The sequence below is a fragment of the Polyodon spathula genome, chromosome 16 (genome assembly GCF_017654505.1).
Source record: "Polyodon spathula isolate WHYD16114869_AA chromosome 16, ASM1765450v1, whole genome shotgun sequence".
Lineage (NCBI taxonomy): Eukaryota > Metazoa > Chordata > Actinopteri > Acipenseriformes > Polyodontidae > Polyodon > Polyodon spathula.
The window spans coordinates 38,438,404-38,458,236 of record NC_054549.1 but is presented as its reverse complement, the minus strand read 5'-3'; the positions used below and the strand labels follow the sequence as shown (position 1 = coordinate 38,458,236).

At 48.5% G+C, this 19,833-nt stretch overlaps 1 protein-coding gene across 5 annotated transcripts in view; it reads right to left on the bottom strand.

Moving 5' to 3' along the window:
* Nucleotides 1-19,833, bottom strand: part of LOC121328804 (collagen alpha-1(VII) chain-like) — a 107,988-nt gene that overhangs the window by 77,939 nt on the left and 10,216 nt on the right. For 4 of the 5 annotated variants that reach the window (XM_041273875.1, XM_041273874.1, XM_041273878.1 and 1 more), the window contains exons 7-20: nt 18,753-18,910; nt 18,103-18,232; nt 17,668-17,787; nt 15,898-16,053; nt 14,226-14,345; nt 13,479-13,625; nt 11,228-11,344; nt 10,719-10,865; nt 9,376-9,501; nt 8,811-8,957; nt 8,084-8,209; nt 7,674-7,817; nt 3,269-3,400; nt 3,014-3,160 (exon numbers count right to left, since the gene is read on the bottom strand). In XM_041273875.1, coding sequence (XP_041129809.1) covers nt 3,014-3,160; nt 3,269-3,400; nt 7,674-7,817; nt 8,084-8,209; nt 8,811-8,957; nt 9,376-9,501; nt 10,719-10,865; nt 11,228-11,344; nt 13,479-13,625; nt 14,226-14,345; nt 15,898-16,053; nt 17,668-17,787; nt 18,103-18,232; nt 18,753-18,910 — 1,917 coding nt within the window. The remainder of the gene's footprint in view (nt 1-3,013; nt 3,161-3,268; nt 3,401-7,673; nt 7,818-8,083; nt 8,210-8,810; nt 8,958-9,375; nt 9,502-10,718; nt 10,866-11,227; nt 11,345-13,478; nt 13,626-14,225; nt 14,346-15,897; nt 16,054-17,667; nt 17,788-18,102; nt 18,233-18,752; nt 18,911-19,833) is intronic. The other variant, XM_041273876.1, reaches the window with a different exon arrangement.

The following is a 19,833-nucleotide window of genomic DNA, read 5'->3' as shown; positions in this document are numbered from 1 at the left end:
ATGTCCCGGGTGTGTTGTGATGAGAAGTCTCTATGCAGTCTATGAGGTAGTACGAGATGTCCCGGGTGTGTTGTGATGAGAAGTCTCTATGCAGTCTATGAGGTAGTACGAGATGTCCCGGGTGTGTTGTGATGAGAAGTCTCTATGCAGTCTATGAGGTAGTATGAGATGTCCTGGGTGTGTTGTGATGAGAAGTCTCTATGCAGTCTATGAGGTAGTACGAGATGTCCCGGGTGTGTTGCGATGAGAAGTCTCTATGCAGTCTATGAGGTAGTACGAGATGTCCCGGGTGTGTTGCGATGAGAAGTCTCTATGCAGTCTATGAGGTAGTACGAGATGTCCTGGGTGTGTTGTGATGAGGTCTCTATGCAGTCTATGAGGTAGTGTGAGATGTCCTGGGTGTGTTGTGATGAGAAGTCTCTATGCAGTCTATGAGGTAGTACGAGATGTCCCGGGTGTGTTGCGATGAGAAGTCTCTATGCAGTCTATGAGGTAGTACGAGATGTCCCGGGTGTGTTGCGATGAGAAGTCTCTATGCAGTCTATGAGGTAGTACGAGATGTCCCGGGTGTGTTGCGATGGGAAGTCTCTATGCAGTCTATGAGGTAGTACGAGATGTCCCGGGTGTGTTGCGATGAGAAGTCTCTATGCAGTCTATGAGGTAGTACGAGATGTCCCGGGTGTGTTGCGATGAGAAGTCTCTATGCAGTCTATGAGGTAGTACGAGATGTCCCGGGTGTGTTGCGATGAGAAGTCTCTATGCAGTCTATGAGGTAGTACGAGATGTCCCGGGTGTGTTGTGATGAGAAGTCTCTATGCAGTCTATGAGGTAGTACGAGATGTCCCGGGTGTGTTGTGATGAGAAGTCTCTATGCAGTCTATGAGGTAGTATGAGATGTCCTGGGTGTGTTGTGATGGAAGTCTCTATGCAGTCTATGAGGTAGTATGAGATGTCCTGGGTGTGTTGTGATGAGGTCTCTATGCAGTCTATGAGGTAGTATGAGATGTCCTGGGTGTGTTGTGATGAGGTCTCTATGCAGTCTATGAGGTAGTATGAGATGTCCTGGGTGTGTTGTGATGAGAAGTCTCTATGCAGTCTATGAGGTAGTACGAGATGTCCCGGGTGTGTTGTGATGAGAAGTCTCTATGCAGTCTATGAGGTAGTGTGAGATGTCCTGGGTGTGTTGTGATGGGAAGTCTCTATGCAGTCTATGAGGTAGTACGAGATGTCCCGGGTGTGTTGTGATGGGAAGTCTCTATGCAGTCTATGAGGTAGTACGAGATGTCCCGGGTGTGTTGTGATGAGAAGTCTCTATGCAGTCTATGAGGTAGTACGAGATGTCCCGGGTGTGTTGTGATGAGAAGTCTCTATGCAGTCTATGAGGTAGTACGAGATGTCCCGGGTGTGTTGTGATGAGAAGTCTCTATGCAGTCTATGAGGTAGTACGAGATGTCCCGGGTGTGTTGTGATGAGAAGTCTCTATGCAGTCTATGAGGTAGTACGAGATGTCCCGGGTGTGTTGTGATGAGAAGTCTCTATGCAGTCTATGAGGTAGTACGAGATGTCCCGGGTGTGTTGTGATGAGAAGTCTCTATGCAGTCTATGAGGTAGTGTGAGATGTCCTGGGTGTGTTGTGATGAGGTCTCTATGCAGTCTATGAGGTAGTATGAGATGTCCTGGGTGTGTTGTGATGAGAAGTCTCTATGCAGTCTATGAGGTAGTATGAGATGTCCCGGGTGTGTTGTGATGAGAAGTCTCTATGCAGTCTATGAGGTAGTACGAGATGTCCCGGGTGTGTTGTGATGAGAAGTCTCTATGCAGTCTATGAGGTAGTATGAGATGTCCCGGGTGTGTTGTGATGAGAAGTCTCTATGCAGTCTATGAGGTAGTATGAGATGTCCTGGGTGTGTTGTGATGAGAAGTCTCTATGCAGTCTATGAGGTAGTACGAGATGTCCCGGGTGTGTTGTGATGAGAAGTCTCTATGCAGTCTATGAGGTAGTACGAGATGTCCCGGGTGTGTTGTGATGAGAAGTCTCTATGCAGTCTATGAGGTAGTACGAGATGTCCCGGGTGTGTTGTGATGAGAAGTCTCTATGCAGTCTATGAGGTAGTGTGAGATGTCCTGGGTGTGTTGTGATGAGAAGTCTCTATGCAGTCTATGAGGTAGTATGAGATGTCCTGGGTGTGTTGTGATGAGAAGTCTCTATGCAGTCTATGAGGTAGTATGAGATGTCCCGGGTGTGTTGTGATGAGAAGTCTCTATGCAGTCTATGAGGTAGTACGAGATGTCCCGGGTGTGTTGTGATGAGAAGTCTCTATGCAGTCTATGAGGTAGTACGAGATGTCCCGGGTGTGTTGTGATGAGAAGTCTCTATGCAGTCTATGAGGTAGTACGAGATGTCCCGGGTGTGTTGTGATGAGAAGTCTCTATGCAGTCTATGAGGTAGTACGAGATGTCCCGGGTGTGTTGTGATGAGAGGTCTCTATGCAGTCTATGAGGTAGTATGAGATGTCCTGGGTGTGTTGTGATGAGAAGTCTCTATGCAGTCTATGAGGTAGTATGAGATGTCCTGGGTGTGTTGTGATGAGAAGTCTCTATGCAGTCTATGAGGTAGTATGAGATGTCCGGGTGTGTTGCGATGAGAAGTCTCTATGCAGTCTATGAGGTAGTACGAGATGTCCCGGGTGTGTTGTGATGAGAAGTCTCTATGCAGTCTATGAGGTAGTACGAGATGTCCCGGGTGTGTTGTGATGAGAAGTCTCTATGCAGTCTATGAGGTAGTACGAGATGTCCCGGGTGTGTTGTGATGAGAAGTCTCTATGCAGTCTATGAGGTAGTATGAGATGTCCTGGGTGTGTTGTGATGAGAAGTCTCTATGCAGTCTATGAGGTAGTATGAGATGTCCTGGGTGTGTTGTGATGAGAAGTCTCTATGCAGTCTATGAGGTAGTACAAGATGTCCCGGGTGTGTTGTGAAGAGAAGTCTCTATGCAGTCAATGACATGTCTTACGTGTGGTGACACTGATGGTGACGGGCGACCCCTCATGTTGGCGGATCAGAGCGGTCACTCCCACTGTGTAGCTCACACCCGCGTCCAGGCCCTCGAGATCGAAGGAAGAGACGTCACTGGACACCAAGCGACTGAGTTCCGGACCGCCTGGGGAAGACAACACAGTGCCAGAGGACAAGCGAATCCATCAAACCAAATCAATTGATTTTGTAACATGACATTTTCACATGGAGAGCGAGGAGAGAGGCTGCTTACCGTCTGCCCGCCTCCACACAATCCGATAGGCCGTCGCTCCCTGAATCCCAACCCACGATACCCTGGCAGCGTCACTGCGGGATTCCAGCAGCTGCAGACGGCTCACTGTTCCCACGGTAACCTGCCCCTGACCTGGCAAACAGGATTGGGGGGGGTTAATAGGGCTGTACAGCAGGATGAGGAAGCAGTCCCCTCACACACTGAAAGATATTTAATGAGTATGAAAGCAGTCCCCTCACACACAGTGAAAGATGTTTAATGAGTATGAAAGCAGTCCCCTCACACAGTGAAAGATGTTTAATGAGTATGAAAGCAGTCCCCTCACACACAGTGAAAGATGTTTAATGAGTATGAAAGCAGTCCCCTCACACAGTGAAAGATGTTTAATGAGTATGAAAGCAGTCCCCTCACACACAGTGAAAGATGTTTAATGAGTATGAAAGCAGTCCCCCCTCACACAGTGAAAGATGTTTAATGAGTATGAAAGCAGTCCCCTCACACAGTGAAAGATGTTTAATGAGTATGAAAGCAGTCCCCTCACACACAGTGAAAGATGTTTAATGAGTATGAAAGCAGTCCCCTCACACACAGTGAAAGATGTTTAATGAGTATGAAAGCAGTCCAGTCTCACACAGTGAAAGATGTTTAATGAGTATGAAAGCAGTCCCCTCACACACAGTGAAAGATGTTTAATGAGTATGAAAGCAGTCCCGTCACACAGTGAAAGATGTTTAATGAGTATGAAAGCAGTCCCCTCACACACAGTGAAAGATGTTTAATGAGTATGAAAGCAGTCCCGTCACACACAGTGAAAGATGTTTAATGAGTATGAAAGCAGTCCCCTCACACACAGTGAAAGATGTTTAATGAGTATGAAAGCAGTCCCCTCACACACAGTGAAAGATGTTTAATGAGTATGAAAGCAGTCCCCTCACACACAGTGAAAGATGTTTAATGAGTATGAAAGCAGTCCCCCCTCACACAGTGAAAGATGTTTAATGAGTATGAAAGCAGTCCCGTCACACACAGTGAAAGATGTTTAATGAGTATGAAAGCAGTCCCCTCACACACAGTGAAAGATGTTTAATGAGTATGAAAGCAGTCCCCTCACACACAGTGAAAGATGTTTAATGAGTATGAAAGCAGTCCCCTCACACACAGTGAAAGATGTTTAATGAGTATGAAAGCAGTCCCCTCACACACAGTGAAAGATGTTTAATGAGTATGAAAGCAGTCCCCTCACACAGTGAAAGATGTTTAATGAGTATGAAAGCAGTCCCAGTGAAAGATGTTTAATGAGTATGAGAGCAGTCTCACACAGTGAAAGATGTTTAATGAGTATGAAAGCAGTCCCCTCACACACAGTGAAAGATGTTTAATGAGTAAGAAAGCAGTCCCCCTCACACAGTGAAAGATGTTTAATGAGTATGAAAGTATACTTTCGGAGCAGGAGTGTGTGTCACTTTCTCAAATACTCAGGAACTGTCAAGAGAGACAGTCGAGAGGGGAGCTGTGTGCACTGGTGACCGCGAGTGCGTCACGAAGAGTCAAGGAGTCGGGGACGAAACGGGAACAGGTGACGGAGAAGAATACAGGGGTGGTAGTCCCGTCACACACAGTGAAAGATGTTTAATGAGTATGAGCAGCAGTCCTCACACACAGTGAAAGATGTTTAATGAGTATGAAAGCAGTCCCCTCACACACAGTGAAAGATGTTTAATGAGTATGAAAGCAGTCCCGTCACACAGTGAAAGATGTTTAATGAGTATGAAAGCAGTCCCCTCACACACAGTGAAAGATGTTTAATGAGTATGAAAGCAGTCCCCTCACACACAGTGAAAGATGTTTAATGAGTATGAAAGCAGTCCTCACACACAGTGAAAGATGTTTAATGAGTATGAAAGCAGTCCCCTCACACACAGTGAAAGATGTTTAATGAGTATGAAAGCAGTCCCCTCTCACACAGTGAAAGATGTTTAATGAGTATGAAAGCAGTCCCCCTCACACAGTGAAAGATGTTTAATGAGTAAGAAAGCAGCCCCCTCACACAGTGAAAGATGTTTAATGAGTAAGAAAGCAGCCCCCTCACACAGTGAAAGATGTTTAATGAGTATGAAAGCAGTCCCGTCACACACAGTGAAAGATGTTTAATGAGTATGAAAGCAGTCCCCTCACACACAGTGAAAGATGTTTAATGAGTATGAAAGCAGTCCCCCTCACACAGTGAAAGATGTTTAATGAGTATGAAAGCAGTCCCCTCACACACAGTGAAAGATGTTTAATGAGTATGAAAGCAGTCCCCTCACACACAGTGAAAGATGTTTAATGAGTATGAAAGCAGTCCCGTCACACACAGTGAAAGATGTTTAATGAGTATGAAAGCAGTCCCCTCACACACACAGTGAAAGATGTTTAATGAGTATGAAAGCAGTCCCCTCACACACAGTGAAAGATGTTTAATGAGTATGAAAGCAGTCCCGCCACACACAGTGAAAGATGTTTAATGAGTATGAAAGCAGTCCCCTCACACACAGTGAAAGATGTTTAATGAGTATGAAAGCAGTCCCCTCACACACAGTGAAAGATGTTTAATGAGTATGAAAGCAGTCCCCTCACACACAGTGAAAGATGTTTAATGAGTATGAAAGCAGTCCCCTCACACACAGTGAAAGATGTTTAATGAGTATGAAAGCAGTCCCCTCACACACAGTGAAAGATGTTTAATGAGTATGAAAGCAGTCCCCTCACACAGTGAAAGATGTTTAATGAGTATGAAAGCAGTCCCCTCACACAGTGAAAGATGTTTAATGAGTATGAAAGCAGTCCCCTCACACACAGTGAAAGATGTTTAATGAGTAAGAAAGCAGCCCCCACACACAGTGAAAGATGTTTAATGAGTATGAAAGCAGTCCCCTCTCACACAGTGAAAGATGTTTAATGAGTATGAAAGCAGTCCCCTCACACACAGTGAAAGATGTTTAATGAGTATGAAAGCAGTCCCCTCACACACAGTGAAAGATGTTTAATGAGTATGAAAGCAGTCCCCTCACACACAGTGAAAGATGTTTAATGAGTATGAAAGCAGTCCCCTCACACACAGTGAAAGATGTTTAATGAGTATGAAAGCAGTCCCCTCACACACAGTGAAAGATGTTTAATGAGTATGAAAGCAGTCCCCTCACACACAGTGAAAGATGTTTAATGAGTATGAAAGCAGTCCCCTTTCCAGTGAAAGAGGTTTAATGAGTAAACAAGCGTCCTGTCACACACAGTGAAAGATGTTTAATGAGTATGAAAGCAGTCCCCTCACACACAGTGAAAGATGTTTAATGAGTATGAAAGCAGTCCCCTCACACACACAGTGAAAGATGTTTAATGAGTATGAAAGCAGTCCCCTCACACACAGTGAAAGATGTTTAATGAGTATGAAAGCAGTCCCCTCACACACAGTGAAAGATGTTTAATGAGTATGAAAGCAGTCCCGTCACACACAGTGAAAGATGTTTAATGAGTATGAAAGCAGTCCCGTCACACACAGTGAAAGATGTTTAATGAGTATGAAAGCAGTCCCCTCACACAGTGAAAGATGTTTAATGAGTAAGAAAGCAGCCCCCTCACACAGTGAAAGATGTTTAATGAGTAAGAAAGCAGCCCCCTCACACAGTGAAAGATGTTTAATGAGTATGAAAGCAGTCCCCTCACACACAGTGAAAGATGTTTAATGAGTATGAAAGCAGCCCCCTCACACAGTGAAAGATGTTTAATGAGTATGAAAGCAGTCCCCCACACACAGTGAAAGATGTTTAATGAGTATGAAAGCAGTCCCCTCACACACAGTGAAAGATGTTTAATGAGTATGAAAGCAGTCCCCTCACACACAGTGAAAGATGTTTAATGAGTATGAAAGCAGTCCCCTCACACACACAGTGAAAGATGTTTAATGAGTATGAAAGCAATCCCGTCACACACAGTGAAAGATGTTTAATGAGTATGAAAGCAGTCCCCTCACACACAGTGAAAGATGTTTAATGAGTATGAAAGCAGTCCCCTCACACACAGTGAAAGATGTTTAATGAGTATGAAAGCAGTCCCGTCACACACAGTGAAAGATGTTTAATGAGTATGAAAGCAGTCCCGTCACACAGTGAAAGATGTTTAATGAGTATGAAAGCAGTCCCGTCACACAGTGAAAGATGTTTAATGAGTATGAAAGCAGTCCCGTCACACACAGTGAAAGATGTTTAATGAGTATGAAAGCAGTCCCCTCACACAGTAGAATAACCTGCTCTCCTTTTACAATCCCGAGTAGAATAACCTGCTCTCCTTTTACAATCCCGAGTAGAATAACCTGCTCTCCTTTTACATTCCTAAGTAGAATAACCTGCTCTCCTTTCCTGTCTCTCACCTGTCCTGGTGCTCACAGTGACGGGGTTCTCCTCTCGGGTCCCGACCAGCGCAGACACCCCCACAGTGTACCCCGAGTCCTCCTGCAGACCCCTGATGTCGTACACGGTCGTGTTTCCGGGCACCACGCGAGACGTCTCCCTGCCTGCGACGGTCGAACAGAGAGAGAGAGAGGCCAGCGTGTTCATTTATTCATTTATTAAAAGCTAAAGAGATATCCCTTATGAAAGCTTCCCATAGTAAAAGCCCAGCAAAGTGCAATGCAGGGTGAACCCCGGTATGTCAAAGCTTGGTAACTGCATCGTTCTGTATAACCTGGGGGTCCCAGTGCATGGGGGAAAGGGCACAGTGACTGTGTTCAATATTTCTGAGGGATGATTGGCAAGTCATGACAGCAGAACACTCTGTTACCGTCTTCACCCTGCCAGCTGATCCGGTACCCCGTCGCCTTGGCGATGCCAGTCCAGGTGATTCTGACCCGGGAGCTGTCCGTCTCCACCACCCTCACACTCGTCACTCCGGCCACTGCAGCCTCCTCTGAGACATGAGAGAGGCACGAGAGAGAGGAGAGACATGAGAGAGAAGAGACATGAGAGAGAGAAGAGACACGAGAGAGAGGAGAGAAGAGACACGAGAGAGAGGAGAGAAACATGAGGAGAGGAGAAACGCAAGTGAAAGGGAGACGAGAGGCACAAGAGAGACATGTGAGAGAAACATGAGAGAGAGAGAGAGACCAGAGACAGGTGAGAGAGCACTAGCACAGCTAGCTCACCAAGTAAAGCAAATCACTGACTATCAGCAAACTCATTGACTGGAAGCAGGGGGATTACCTGGGGTAACACTGACACCATGTGGCAGAAAAGCTGAATGGCAGTTTTCACATTTATACTGTTGGAGAAGACCAGGCACTGAATCCTCTTGTGCAATTTGTTTTTTTATTTAATTAAATGAAGAATCCTGGTTGGCTGAAATGTGTTAAGAAGACCAGTCCTATCAGCCACCCCAAGAGCGCCTGTGCCTGCAGGTGTACTGGGGATAGCAAGGGTACGATAACTAGGAGATTCTGACTGTAAATCACACACTGCACTGCACTGCACGGCACGCCACTGCACTCTGACACTCCAGGCACTGCACTCACCTGCCCTGACGCTCACACTGACAGGGTTTCCCTCCCTGTTTCCCACAAGCGCTGTCAATCTGATCAAGTAGTTCGTGCCCTCGCGCAGGTCCTGCAGGTCAAAGGTGGTCTGGTCCCCTGAAATAATGCTGGTCACCTCCGAGTCACCTGAGAGAGGGGGGTGGTGAGGCAGTTACTCACAATGCTGTGTGCAGACCTCACTGCACAGTTATAGCAAGCCACATCAACAACACACACAGTCTCTATTGCCTATATGTACACATGTGTTTGTGTAGTGGTAACTTAGTTGTGTGGAGCCTGCTGTCTGTGTCGAGTGTTTTTGCAGGGGAGTGGCTAATTGTACAATCTCTATTGCTTACTCAGGGTTATAAACTCACACTAGCCCTGCCCCCAGTCATGGATTCATCACTGAAATGCCCAGGCCAGCACCAGGAGTTTATTATTTCATTGATAACCTTGAAAACCTGCCCCTCACCCTGACCCTAATGTGCAGCCTGTTTTTAATGAAAGCATTTCTGAATGCCAGTTTCACGGAGGTGGCTCAGGGCCACCCCCCTGTCCTCACCCTCAGAGCTGCTGATCTGGATGCGGTAGGCAGTGGCTCCAGCCACCCCAGTCCAGCCCAGCTGCACGGTGCTGCCCAGCGTCTCCAACACACGCAGGCCAGTCACACTGCCCACTGACTGCACCACTGAGGAGAGAGAGAATCACATTCACTGCACTGTACTGAGACACGGGCACTGACACACACTGACTGCACCACTGAGGAGAGAGAGAATCACATTCACTGCACTGTACTGAGACACGGGCACTGACACACACTGACTGCACCACTGAGGAGAGAGAGAATCACATTCACTGCACTGTACTGAGACACGGGCACTGACACACACTGTGACTGACTGAGTGACTCCTCTTCACTCTGCTTGACTTACACGACAGGGACAAACACATACTGACACACACTGAGACACGGGCACTGACACACACACACACACACAGACACGGGCACTGACACTGACTGACGTGGTGACTCCCTCTCTCTCTCTGCACTGTAAGTGACGTGACATGACTCTGTGTCCGTGACACACATACTGACTGCACCACTGAGGAGAGAGAGAATCACATTCACTGCACTGTACTGAGACACGGGCACTGACACACACACACACTGACTGCACCACTGAGGAGAGAGAGAATCACATTCACTGCACTGTACTGAGACACGGGCACTGACACACACTGACTGCACCACTGAGGAGAGAGAGAATCACATTCACTGCACTGTACTGAGACACGGGCACTGACACACACACACACACATACTGACTGCACCACTGAGGAGAGAGAGAATCACATTCACTGCACTGTACTGAGACACGGGCACTGACACACACACACACACACACATACTGACTGCACCACTGAGGAGAGAGAGAATCACATTCACTGCACTGTACTGAGACACGGGCACTGACACACACTGACTGCACCACTGAGGAGAGAGAGAATCACATTCACTGCACTGTACTGAGACACGGGCACTGACACACACTGACTGCACCACTGAGGAGAGAGAGAATCACGTGTCACATCCTCTCTCTCTTAGTGTAAGTGACGTGACACGACTCTGTGCCCGTGACTGTGTGTGTGTGTGTGTACTGACTGACGTTGGAGACTCCTGTCTCTCTTAGTGTAAGTGACGTGACATGACTCTGTGCCACGTGACTGTGTGTGACCTGACGTGAGTGACCTGGAGAGAGAGAGAATCACATTCACTGCACTGTACTGAGACACACACACACACACACACACAGTAGTGCAGAATATGAAAGAGGGTCTCCAGCACTAGAAGCCTCTCTTCATTAAGCCTCAGTATAATGTTGCGGCCTCGTTCTTCATGCCCACCTGTCTGGGAGGTGCTGGCCGGGGTGGCCACCTCCCTGCCCTCGTACAGGGTGTACAGGGTGATGATGTACTCCGTGCCCGGCTGCAGCCCAACGATCTCATAGCTGTTAGTGCTGGTGGAGAACGACACCTGCTGGGAATCCCCTCCTGTGGAGCAGAACAGAGGAGCCAGGTCAGGAACCCAGACACATTGGCATTGTGAGTGCTGATCCACACTCAGTGATATTATACATTGTGAGTGCAGAGCCACACTCTCAGTGATATTATACATTGTGAGTGCAGAGCCACACTCTCAGTGATATTATACAATAAGTAATATAAGAGATCAGGGTGTGCTTCATTGTGGAATATCGCCTCGCCTCAGGAGTGTTGTAATGTCCTGCCTTCATTGATATCTCACACCCTCACACACTCCCTGCAGAGACACACTGTGACTATACAGCGACAAGGAGGTCATTTGAAATTAAAAACAGCCAATAGAAAGAGGTTTAAAGAGAGACTGTGCTCACCCGCGGCCCGCCTCCACTCCAACCGGTACCCCTGCGCAGCCCGGATCAGGGTCCAGGTGACCTGGATGGAACTGGGTCCGATGCTGAAGGTTTGCAGGGTCTGCTGCTCTGTGCTCTCTGTGGGACGGGAGACAAGGCAGTGGTGTAAACAAACAAGAGGCTAAACTCACCTTTATGTGTTCATGGAGGCAGTGAGGGTGTGCACAGATGCCCAGTCGATTACATGAATGTCAGTTGTGGTGGTCGTGCAGACGCTCTGTGCACAAGCTGCTCTCTTCTATAATGCAGCAGTGTGGAGCGCAGTTAGGCTCTGTGCACAAGCTGCTCTCTTCTACAATGCAGCAGTGTGGAGCGCAGTCAGGCTCTGTGCACAAGCTGCTCTCTTCTATAATGCAGCAGTGTGGAGCGCAGTCAGGCTCTGTGCACAAGCTGCTCTCTTCTATAATGCAGCAGTGTGGAGCGCAGTCAGGCTCTGTGCACAAGCTGCTCTCTTCTATAATGCAGCAGTGTGGAGCGCAGTCAGGCTCTGTGCACAAGCTGCTCTCTTCTATAATGCAGCAGTGTGGAGCGCAGTCAGGCTCTGTGCACAAGCTGCTCTCTTCTATAATGCAGCAGTGTGGAGCGCAGTCAGGCTCTGTGCACAAGCTGCTCTCTTCTATAATGCAGCAGTGTGGAGCGCAGTCAGGCTCTGTGCACAAGCTGCTCTCTTCTACAATGCAGCAGTGTGGAGCGCAGTCAGGCTCTGTGCACAAGCTGCTCTCTTCTACAATGCAGCAGTGTGGAGCGCAGTCAGGCTCTGTGCACAAGCTGCTCTCTTCTATAATGCAGCAGTGTGGAGCACAGTCAGGCTCTGTGCACAAGCTGCCCTCTTCTATAATGCAGCAGTGTGGAGCGCAGTCAGGCTCTGTGCACAAGCTGCTCTCTTCTACAATGCAGCAGTGTGGAGCACAGTCAGGCTCTGTGCACAAGCTGCCCTCTTCTATAATGCAGCAGTGTGCAGCGCAGTCAGGCAGATTTCCAGACATGCAACAAAGAATTAATTTATGGAAACTTTGGAGGAACATCATATTCCTCAATTCTCTTCCCTGCAGCCCTTTTCCATCCAAACAGCAAAGAGAAGCAAACGTGCAAAAGAAACCCCACTGGGCTGGACTAATGGGCCTCCTTCTCTTGTTTAGAACAAATTTGCATTTCACTTTGTTTCTTTTTAAAAACTTCTCTCCAAGTTCAACTTGTACACCAGAGTGTAGCCAGAAAGCGGCTTCCCGATTTAAAACACATTAAACAGAAAGAGAAATCTCACGCCTAAACACAAAGGAAAGGGAAACAGAAAAGAATCTTTCTGAATCCCCAGTGATCTGTTCTGTTTGTTTTAAACAGGAGCAGAATTAAACTGGGTCACTGCATCAGTGGGAAAGAACCTGTCCTAAATATAGCTGGTCTCCTGAGTTCAGAAACATTCCCAAAAAGGACAATGGAGAAGGAGAGACAGAGACAGAAAGAGAGAGAGAGCGAGACAGATAGAGAGAGAAGGAGAGATAAACAGAGATGGCAAGACCAACACTGTCTTTTTCAATGGGTTATACTGAGTTGAAGGTGAGATACAGTGAGATGGTTATGCAGCAGGGTTCCAGACTAAAATAAACTTAAGTTTAATGACAAGAGTTTTTGTAATTTTGCATTGTCATTACCTATTACGTTTCTTTTAGTATTTCTAGATATTGTAACTCATCTGGGTTCTCGGTCAAAGTGATATTGTAACCTAGACAGGGTTCTAGGTTATAGTGATATTGTAACGGAACAAGGTTCTTGGTTCGGGCGGTGCTGTAATTTGTAGGGGTTCTAGGTTCTGACGGTGCTGTAACCTGGCATGGTTCTAGAGTACAGTGAAATTGTAACCGGGCAGGGTTCTAGGTTCTGGTGGTGCTGCAACATGTCAGGGTTCTTGGTTCTGGAGGTGTTGTAACCTGGCAAGGTTCCAGGGCACAGTGATATTGTAACCAGGAAGGGTTCTAGGTTCTGTCTGTGCTGTGAACGGTAGGGTTCTAGGTTCTGATGGTGCAGCCAGGCAGGGTTTTGGGTTCTGGTGGTATTTTAGCCAGATAGGGTTCTAGGTTCTGGCGGTGTTGTAGCCAGGCAGGATTCTAGGTTTTGGTGGTATTGTAGCTGAGGAAGGGTTCTAGGTTCTGGTGGTATTGTAGCCAGGCCAGGTTCTAGGTTCTGGTTCCAGTGCATTGTAGCTGTGTCGTACCGATGTTGAACCTGGCAGTGGTGGCGGGTCCGTCGCTCGTCCCATACAGAGCGATGACGGTGACGATGTACTCAGTGTCGGGCTGCAGGCTCTGCAGGGTGTAGGACTCCAATCCACTGGGCAGGTCCAGCTTTTTCACATCACGACCTAAGAGACACAGACAGAGAGTCACTACACAAGCATACTGCACAAACACACAGAGTCACTACACAATCACACTGCACACACACACACACACACACAGAGTCACTACACAAGCACACTGCACACACACACAGTCACGACACAAGCATACTGCACACAAACACACAGAGTCACTACACAATACATACTGCACACACACACAGAGTCACTACACAAGCATACTGCACACACAAACACACAGAGTCACTACACAATACATACTGCACACACACACAGAGTCACTACACAATCATACTGCACACACACACACAGTCACTACACAATCATACTGCACACACACACACAGAGTCACTACACAAGCATACTGCACACACACACACACAGAGTCACTACACAAGCACACTGCACACACACACAGTCACCACACAAGCACACTGCACACACACACACACAGAGTCACTACACAAGCATACTGCACACACACAGCCGCCACACAATACATACTGCACACACACACAGATAACTACACAAGCATATTCCACACCCACAGATCCACACAGGGGTTGCTATACACAAACAGCCCTTGAGAGCCCCGCCCCTCACCTGCGATTGGTCCCCAGACAATGCGGTATCCGCTAGCCCCTCCCACTCCTCTCCACTGCACACGGACACTCTGCGAAGACACGGGCTGGACTGAGAGCTGCTGCACCCCCTGGAGAGGCACTGCAGAGAGAGGGGGGGGGGGGGGGGGGTCAGAATCAGTGCGAGGAGAGAGCGAGGGAGAGCTAACTCTGTGATGACGGTCCCAACTATAACAGAGAAAGCAGCTCCTATACTCAGGGCTCTAACAGAAAGCGGCTCCTATTCTCAGGGCTCTAAGAGAAAGCGACTCCTATACTCAGGGCTCTAAGAGAAAGCGACTCCTACACTCAGGGCTCTAAGAGAAAGCGACTCCTACACTCAGGGTTCTAAGAGAAAGCGACTCCTACACTCAGGGCTCTAAGAGAAAGCGACTCCTATACTCAGGGCTCTAAGAGAAAGCGACTCCTATACTCAGGGCTCTAAGAGAAAGCGACTCCTACACTCAGGGTTCTAAGAGAAAGTGACTCCTACACTCAGGGCTCTAAGAGAAAGTGACTCCTATACTCAGGGCTCTAAGAGAAAGTGACTCCTATACTCAGGGCTCTAAGAGAAAGGTAAAGCACCTGTGATTTACGTGGATGTGATGCTCTTATACACAGGGGTCTATGATACTCCTCCTCGGGTATGTTACACAGTGTGTGTGCATGTGCGCGTGTGCGTGTGTGCGTGTGTGCATGTGTTTGTGTGTGTGTGTGTGTGTGCGTGTGTGCGTGTGTGCGTGTGTGCGTGTGTGCGTGTGGCACGTGCATGTTGCACTGTGCGTGTTTGCACGCACAGCACGTGTACACCACGCAACACACGCACAGACGTGCACAGCGGGCACAAACGTGTGCGACACGTGTGCGTGACACTAAACACGCGTTACCACTGTGCTGTGTGTGTGTGTGCGTGTGTGTGTGCGTGTGTGCGTGCGCGTCTGTGTATGCTTGCACGTGTGCATGTCTGCAGTATTGATTCCTGAAGGTAATACACCTGGCAGCGTGTCAGTCCCTGGGCTGTACCTTTACTGTACAGTCTTGATATTTCTTACACTAAGACATGAAAACACAACCTATAAAGTTCATGTAAAATGCAAACTAGCCTCCTTGTCACATTTACAACCTCAAGCAACCTTGACACTGTTGCATATAATCCTTTGACAGTTACACACAGCCCTTTCAAAGTGACTCTGGCACTGGAATCAATAAGACACCGAGCGAAGAGAGACGAGGACCTCTCAACTTTAAAAGAAAACAACAAAGAAAACTTTTAAAAACAAGCTGATACCAACAATCACAAGAGAGCAGCAGTGATACTGACAGGGAGACAGATAGATCGATAAACAGATTGCTGTTTATTTTTGCACTTGGGTAAAAAGCATGTGTTCGATGACATTAAAAGAAACTGCAGTCACAGCATCAAGCCACCAGGTGGAGCTCTGCTTCACTAAGGTGAAGAGCACTTCAAAATGGACTGCTTCGAGTCACATGATGAAACTGCTCACCACACCTCTGCACTGTCAGCGCTCATGGGGACTTGCACTCCCAAAGGAATCAAACAAGATGCGGACAGAGTAAGAGAATCGTGGACAGGGCTGGTCTGGGAGGGGTGCAGGGGTTGGGAGGGGGCTGGTTGTGTCTGGGGGAGTACTCACAGGTGCGCCCCGTCACGGAGGTGGGGGCGGCGGTGTTCCGGGGGTACAGGGGGTACAGGGTCATCACGTACTCCGTGTCGGGCTCCAGCTCCTCCACTGTGACCTCCGCAGAGTCCGCACTCAGGCTCCTCTCATCCAGCTGGGCACCCGTCTGTCCTGCTCAACAAAGACACATGACAGTCAGCCTGCACCACTCTCCTCTCACACAGCCCCTGCACAGCGTCCATTCGTGCCCTCTCACTCTCCTCTGTGCTAAATCTGAAGCAGTGTTTGAGGTTAACTTCATCTAACCCGTTTCTCATTGTACAGAGAGACGGTCTGCTCAGCAGCACTGAAGACCTGACAGCCACCCCAGATAATGATGGTGGGATGGGGAGAGAACGAACCAAGAGATCAGAAGAGATCACCAAGAGATCTAGAGATCGAACCAGGAGATCAGAAGAGATCGAACCAGGAGATCTAGAGATCGAACCAGGAGATCAGAAGAGATCGAACCAGGAGATCAGAAGAGATCGAACCAGGAGATCAGAAGAGATCGAACCAGGAGATCAGAAGAGATCGAACCAGGAGATCTAGAGATCGATCCCGGAGATATAGAGATCGAACCAGGAGATCTAGAGATCGAACCAGGAGATCTAGAGATCGAACCAGGAGATCTAGAGATCGAACCAGGAGATCAGAAGAGATCGAACCAGGAGATCAGAAGAGATCGAACCAGGAGATCAGAAGAGATCGAACCAGGAGATCAGAAGAGATCGAACCAGGAGATCAGAAAAGATCGAACCAGGAGATCAATCCCTCAGCGCAGTGTGTTCAGACTGGGAATGCGAGGAGATCAATCCCACAGCGTGGTGTGTTCAGACTGGGAATGCAAGGAGATCAATCCCACAGCGCGGTGTGTTCAGACTGGGAATGCGAGGAGATCAATCCCACAGCGCGGTGTGTTCAGACTGGGAATGCGAGGAGATCAATCCCACAGCACGGTGTGTTCAGACTGGGAATGCGAGGAGACGGGTGGGGCAGGAGAGGGGAGGGGAGGTGCACTCTCTGAGGAAAGACACTTAGAAAAGTTAGAATTCTCTTTAGTCTATAAGCTCATTCCATTTCCAAGGGCTCTGTGTCTGTGTGTAACATATCTCTCTCTCTCTCTCTCTCTCTCTATGTTTTGTTTCTTCTGTTTGTTTTTTTTTCAAAGGCTGTCAAGTATCGAAGCCCAGAGGGAGTGTATTTTTTTCAGGTCGAGCGAGCTAATAAAACAGGGTGTGTATCAGGGTGCGGCCTGGCAGGCTTGCTGCCAGGGGTGGTGGGGGAGGGACAGTGATGATGGGGGGGGGGGGGGAACTACGTGGTAGCCCCCCCCTTTCGGGGAAAGAACCTAAAGTGTGTAGGATTAGGGGGGGGGGGGGGGGGAGCAAGTGTGGGATTCAGAAGCAGCAAATGCAGAGCTTTGTACAGAAGAATGCAAACAACGAACACTTCAATGAAGGGATTAGATTAGGAGGTGTTCCCCTACAGAGACCACACAGAGCCTTTTAAACACAACTGACTCATTGCAGTGAAGACCATTCCAGGACCCCTTCCTATAGGCTTCCGGGATTGAATAACAGAGGTGGAGAGAGGTCCACGAAGCAAAGCTGACCACTGTTATAATAAGAGACCCCGATACATACACAACACGCTACCTGCTATTACAAATCACACACATGAAGATTATACCAAGGAGCTGCTATTAAACAGAACAGCGGTTTTCGTTAGCGTTAGAAATCGTACCTCGCGGTCTGTACGTGAGGCGGTATCCCTGCGGCCGCGAAGTGGGCGGGGTCCAGGCCAGGCGCAGGGAGGAATGCCCCGCCTTCAGGATCCGCAGATTGGACACGCTGGGAACAGACTCTGCAGGAGAAGAGAGAGGGATAGGCCAGCTGAGCTGTCAATCGCAACCCACTAACCAATCGTGTTCCCGGGGGTTAGATGCTGCCTAGGACAGTAAACAGGAAGCTTGTCTAGACCTCTCTTTGTGCAGAGTCTGTACACAGAGCAGTAAAGCACATGTTCATAGCAGTTGTTAAAAACAGATTCTTCATTCAGGACCCACTCTGTGAACAGCAAAAAGCTCTGCTGCTGTGCTTTCAGTGTCTCAACACAAACAATATTACCATGCAATCGTAACTGTGTTGTTTGCAGTGGCGCCCCCCGCAGGATACTCACTGGTGCGCGCCTTGCCGGATACCGACTCGCCCACGCTGTTGGGGTACTGCGCGATCACGCTCACCAGATAGTCCGTCGCTGACTTCAGATCCTGCAGAACGCTCGTCGTGTCAGCTGACCCCACGCTGACCTGCAGACACACAGACACACCACAGGGGGGCACTGTTACCCACCGCCATGCATTGCAGGACAGATCACAGGAGTCCCACTGAACACTCCGCAAACTCACTTCTGACTTCCAGTTACTAGAGACAGTCTCCCTGCATTGCAACACTCAGCACTTTCACTGTCAACACAGTGAAAATAAAGAAACAAACGGCTTCACTAAAAATTCCTTACAAAAGGAAGAAAACTCATTTGTGCAAAATGTTGTTCATGCAGCACTGTAGTTAGTATTGAAATGAATGACTATAGATGCCTATATATATTATATATATATATATATATACACACACACACTATATATACACACACACAGTTGTACACTCACAGGAGCCTCTCGCTCATTCAGATCTTTAGCCTGGTGTATCTGAAGACATGGATGATGATCAATCTCTCATGGACACCAAGATATTCAATGAGAGGTTGAAGTCTGGGTTATTCTGCATGCATTCATCCTATTGGATGGGGTGTGCATAGCTGGCACCCACCTCTCTGAGTTCCACTGTGATTGGCTGCCCCAGGCCTGTGAGGGGTGTGTACTGGATTTTATATCCAATGACAGGTCCCCCTGCCGCGGGCCAGCGCACGTGGATCGAATCGAAGGTCTCTTGAAAGAACACCAGGCTGGAGGGTCCAGTGAAGTCTTCTGGAACACAGAGAAGGTATTTCTTTACCTTAATGTGAGCTTAGAGCATGCCTGGGTACCAGAGACATTGGAACCCCCCCCCCCCCCCTCCTTTGGGAAGGGGGTCTGATGGTATGGAAGGGTTTGCAGTCCCGAGTCAGAGCTTTGGGAAGGGGGTCCGGTGGTATGGAAGGGTTTGGAGGAGTCCTGAGTCAGAGCTTTGGGAAGGGGGTCTGATGGTATGGAAGGGTTTGGTGGAGTCCTGAGTCAGAGCTTTGGGAAGGGGGTCTGATGGTATGGAAGGGTGTTGCAGTCCCGAGTCAGAGCTTTGGGAAGGGGGTCCGATGGTATGGAAGGGTTTGGTGGAGTCCTGAGTCAGAGCTTTGGGAAGGGGGTCCGGTGGTATGGAAGGGTTTGGAGGAGTCCTGAGTCAGAGCTTTGGGAAGGGGGTCCAATGGTATGGAAGGGTTTGGTGGAGTCCTGAGTCAGAGCTTTGGGAAGGGGGTCCAATGGTATGGAAGGGTTTGGTGGAGTCGTGAGTCAGAGCTTTGGGAAGGGTGTCCGATGGTATGGAAGGGTTTGGTGGAGTCCTGAGTCAGAGCTTTGGGAAGGGGGTCCGATGGTATGGAAGGGTTTGGAGGAGTCCTGAGTCAGAGCTTTGGGAAGGGGGTCCAATGGTATGGAAGGGTTTGGAGGAGTCCTGAGTCAGAGCTTTGGGAAGGGGGTCCGATGGTATGGAAGGGTTTGGTGGAGTCCTGAGTCAGAGCTTTGGGAAGGGGGTCCGATGGTATGGAAGGGTTTGGTGGAGTCCTGAGTCAGAGCTTTGGGAAGGGGGTCCGATGGTATGGAAGGGTTTGGAGGAGTCCTGAGTCAGAGCTTTGGGAAGGGGGTCCGATGGTATGGAAGGGTTTGGTGGAGTCCTGAGTCAGAGCTTTGGGAAGGGG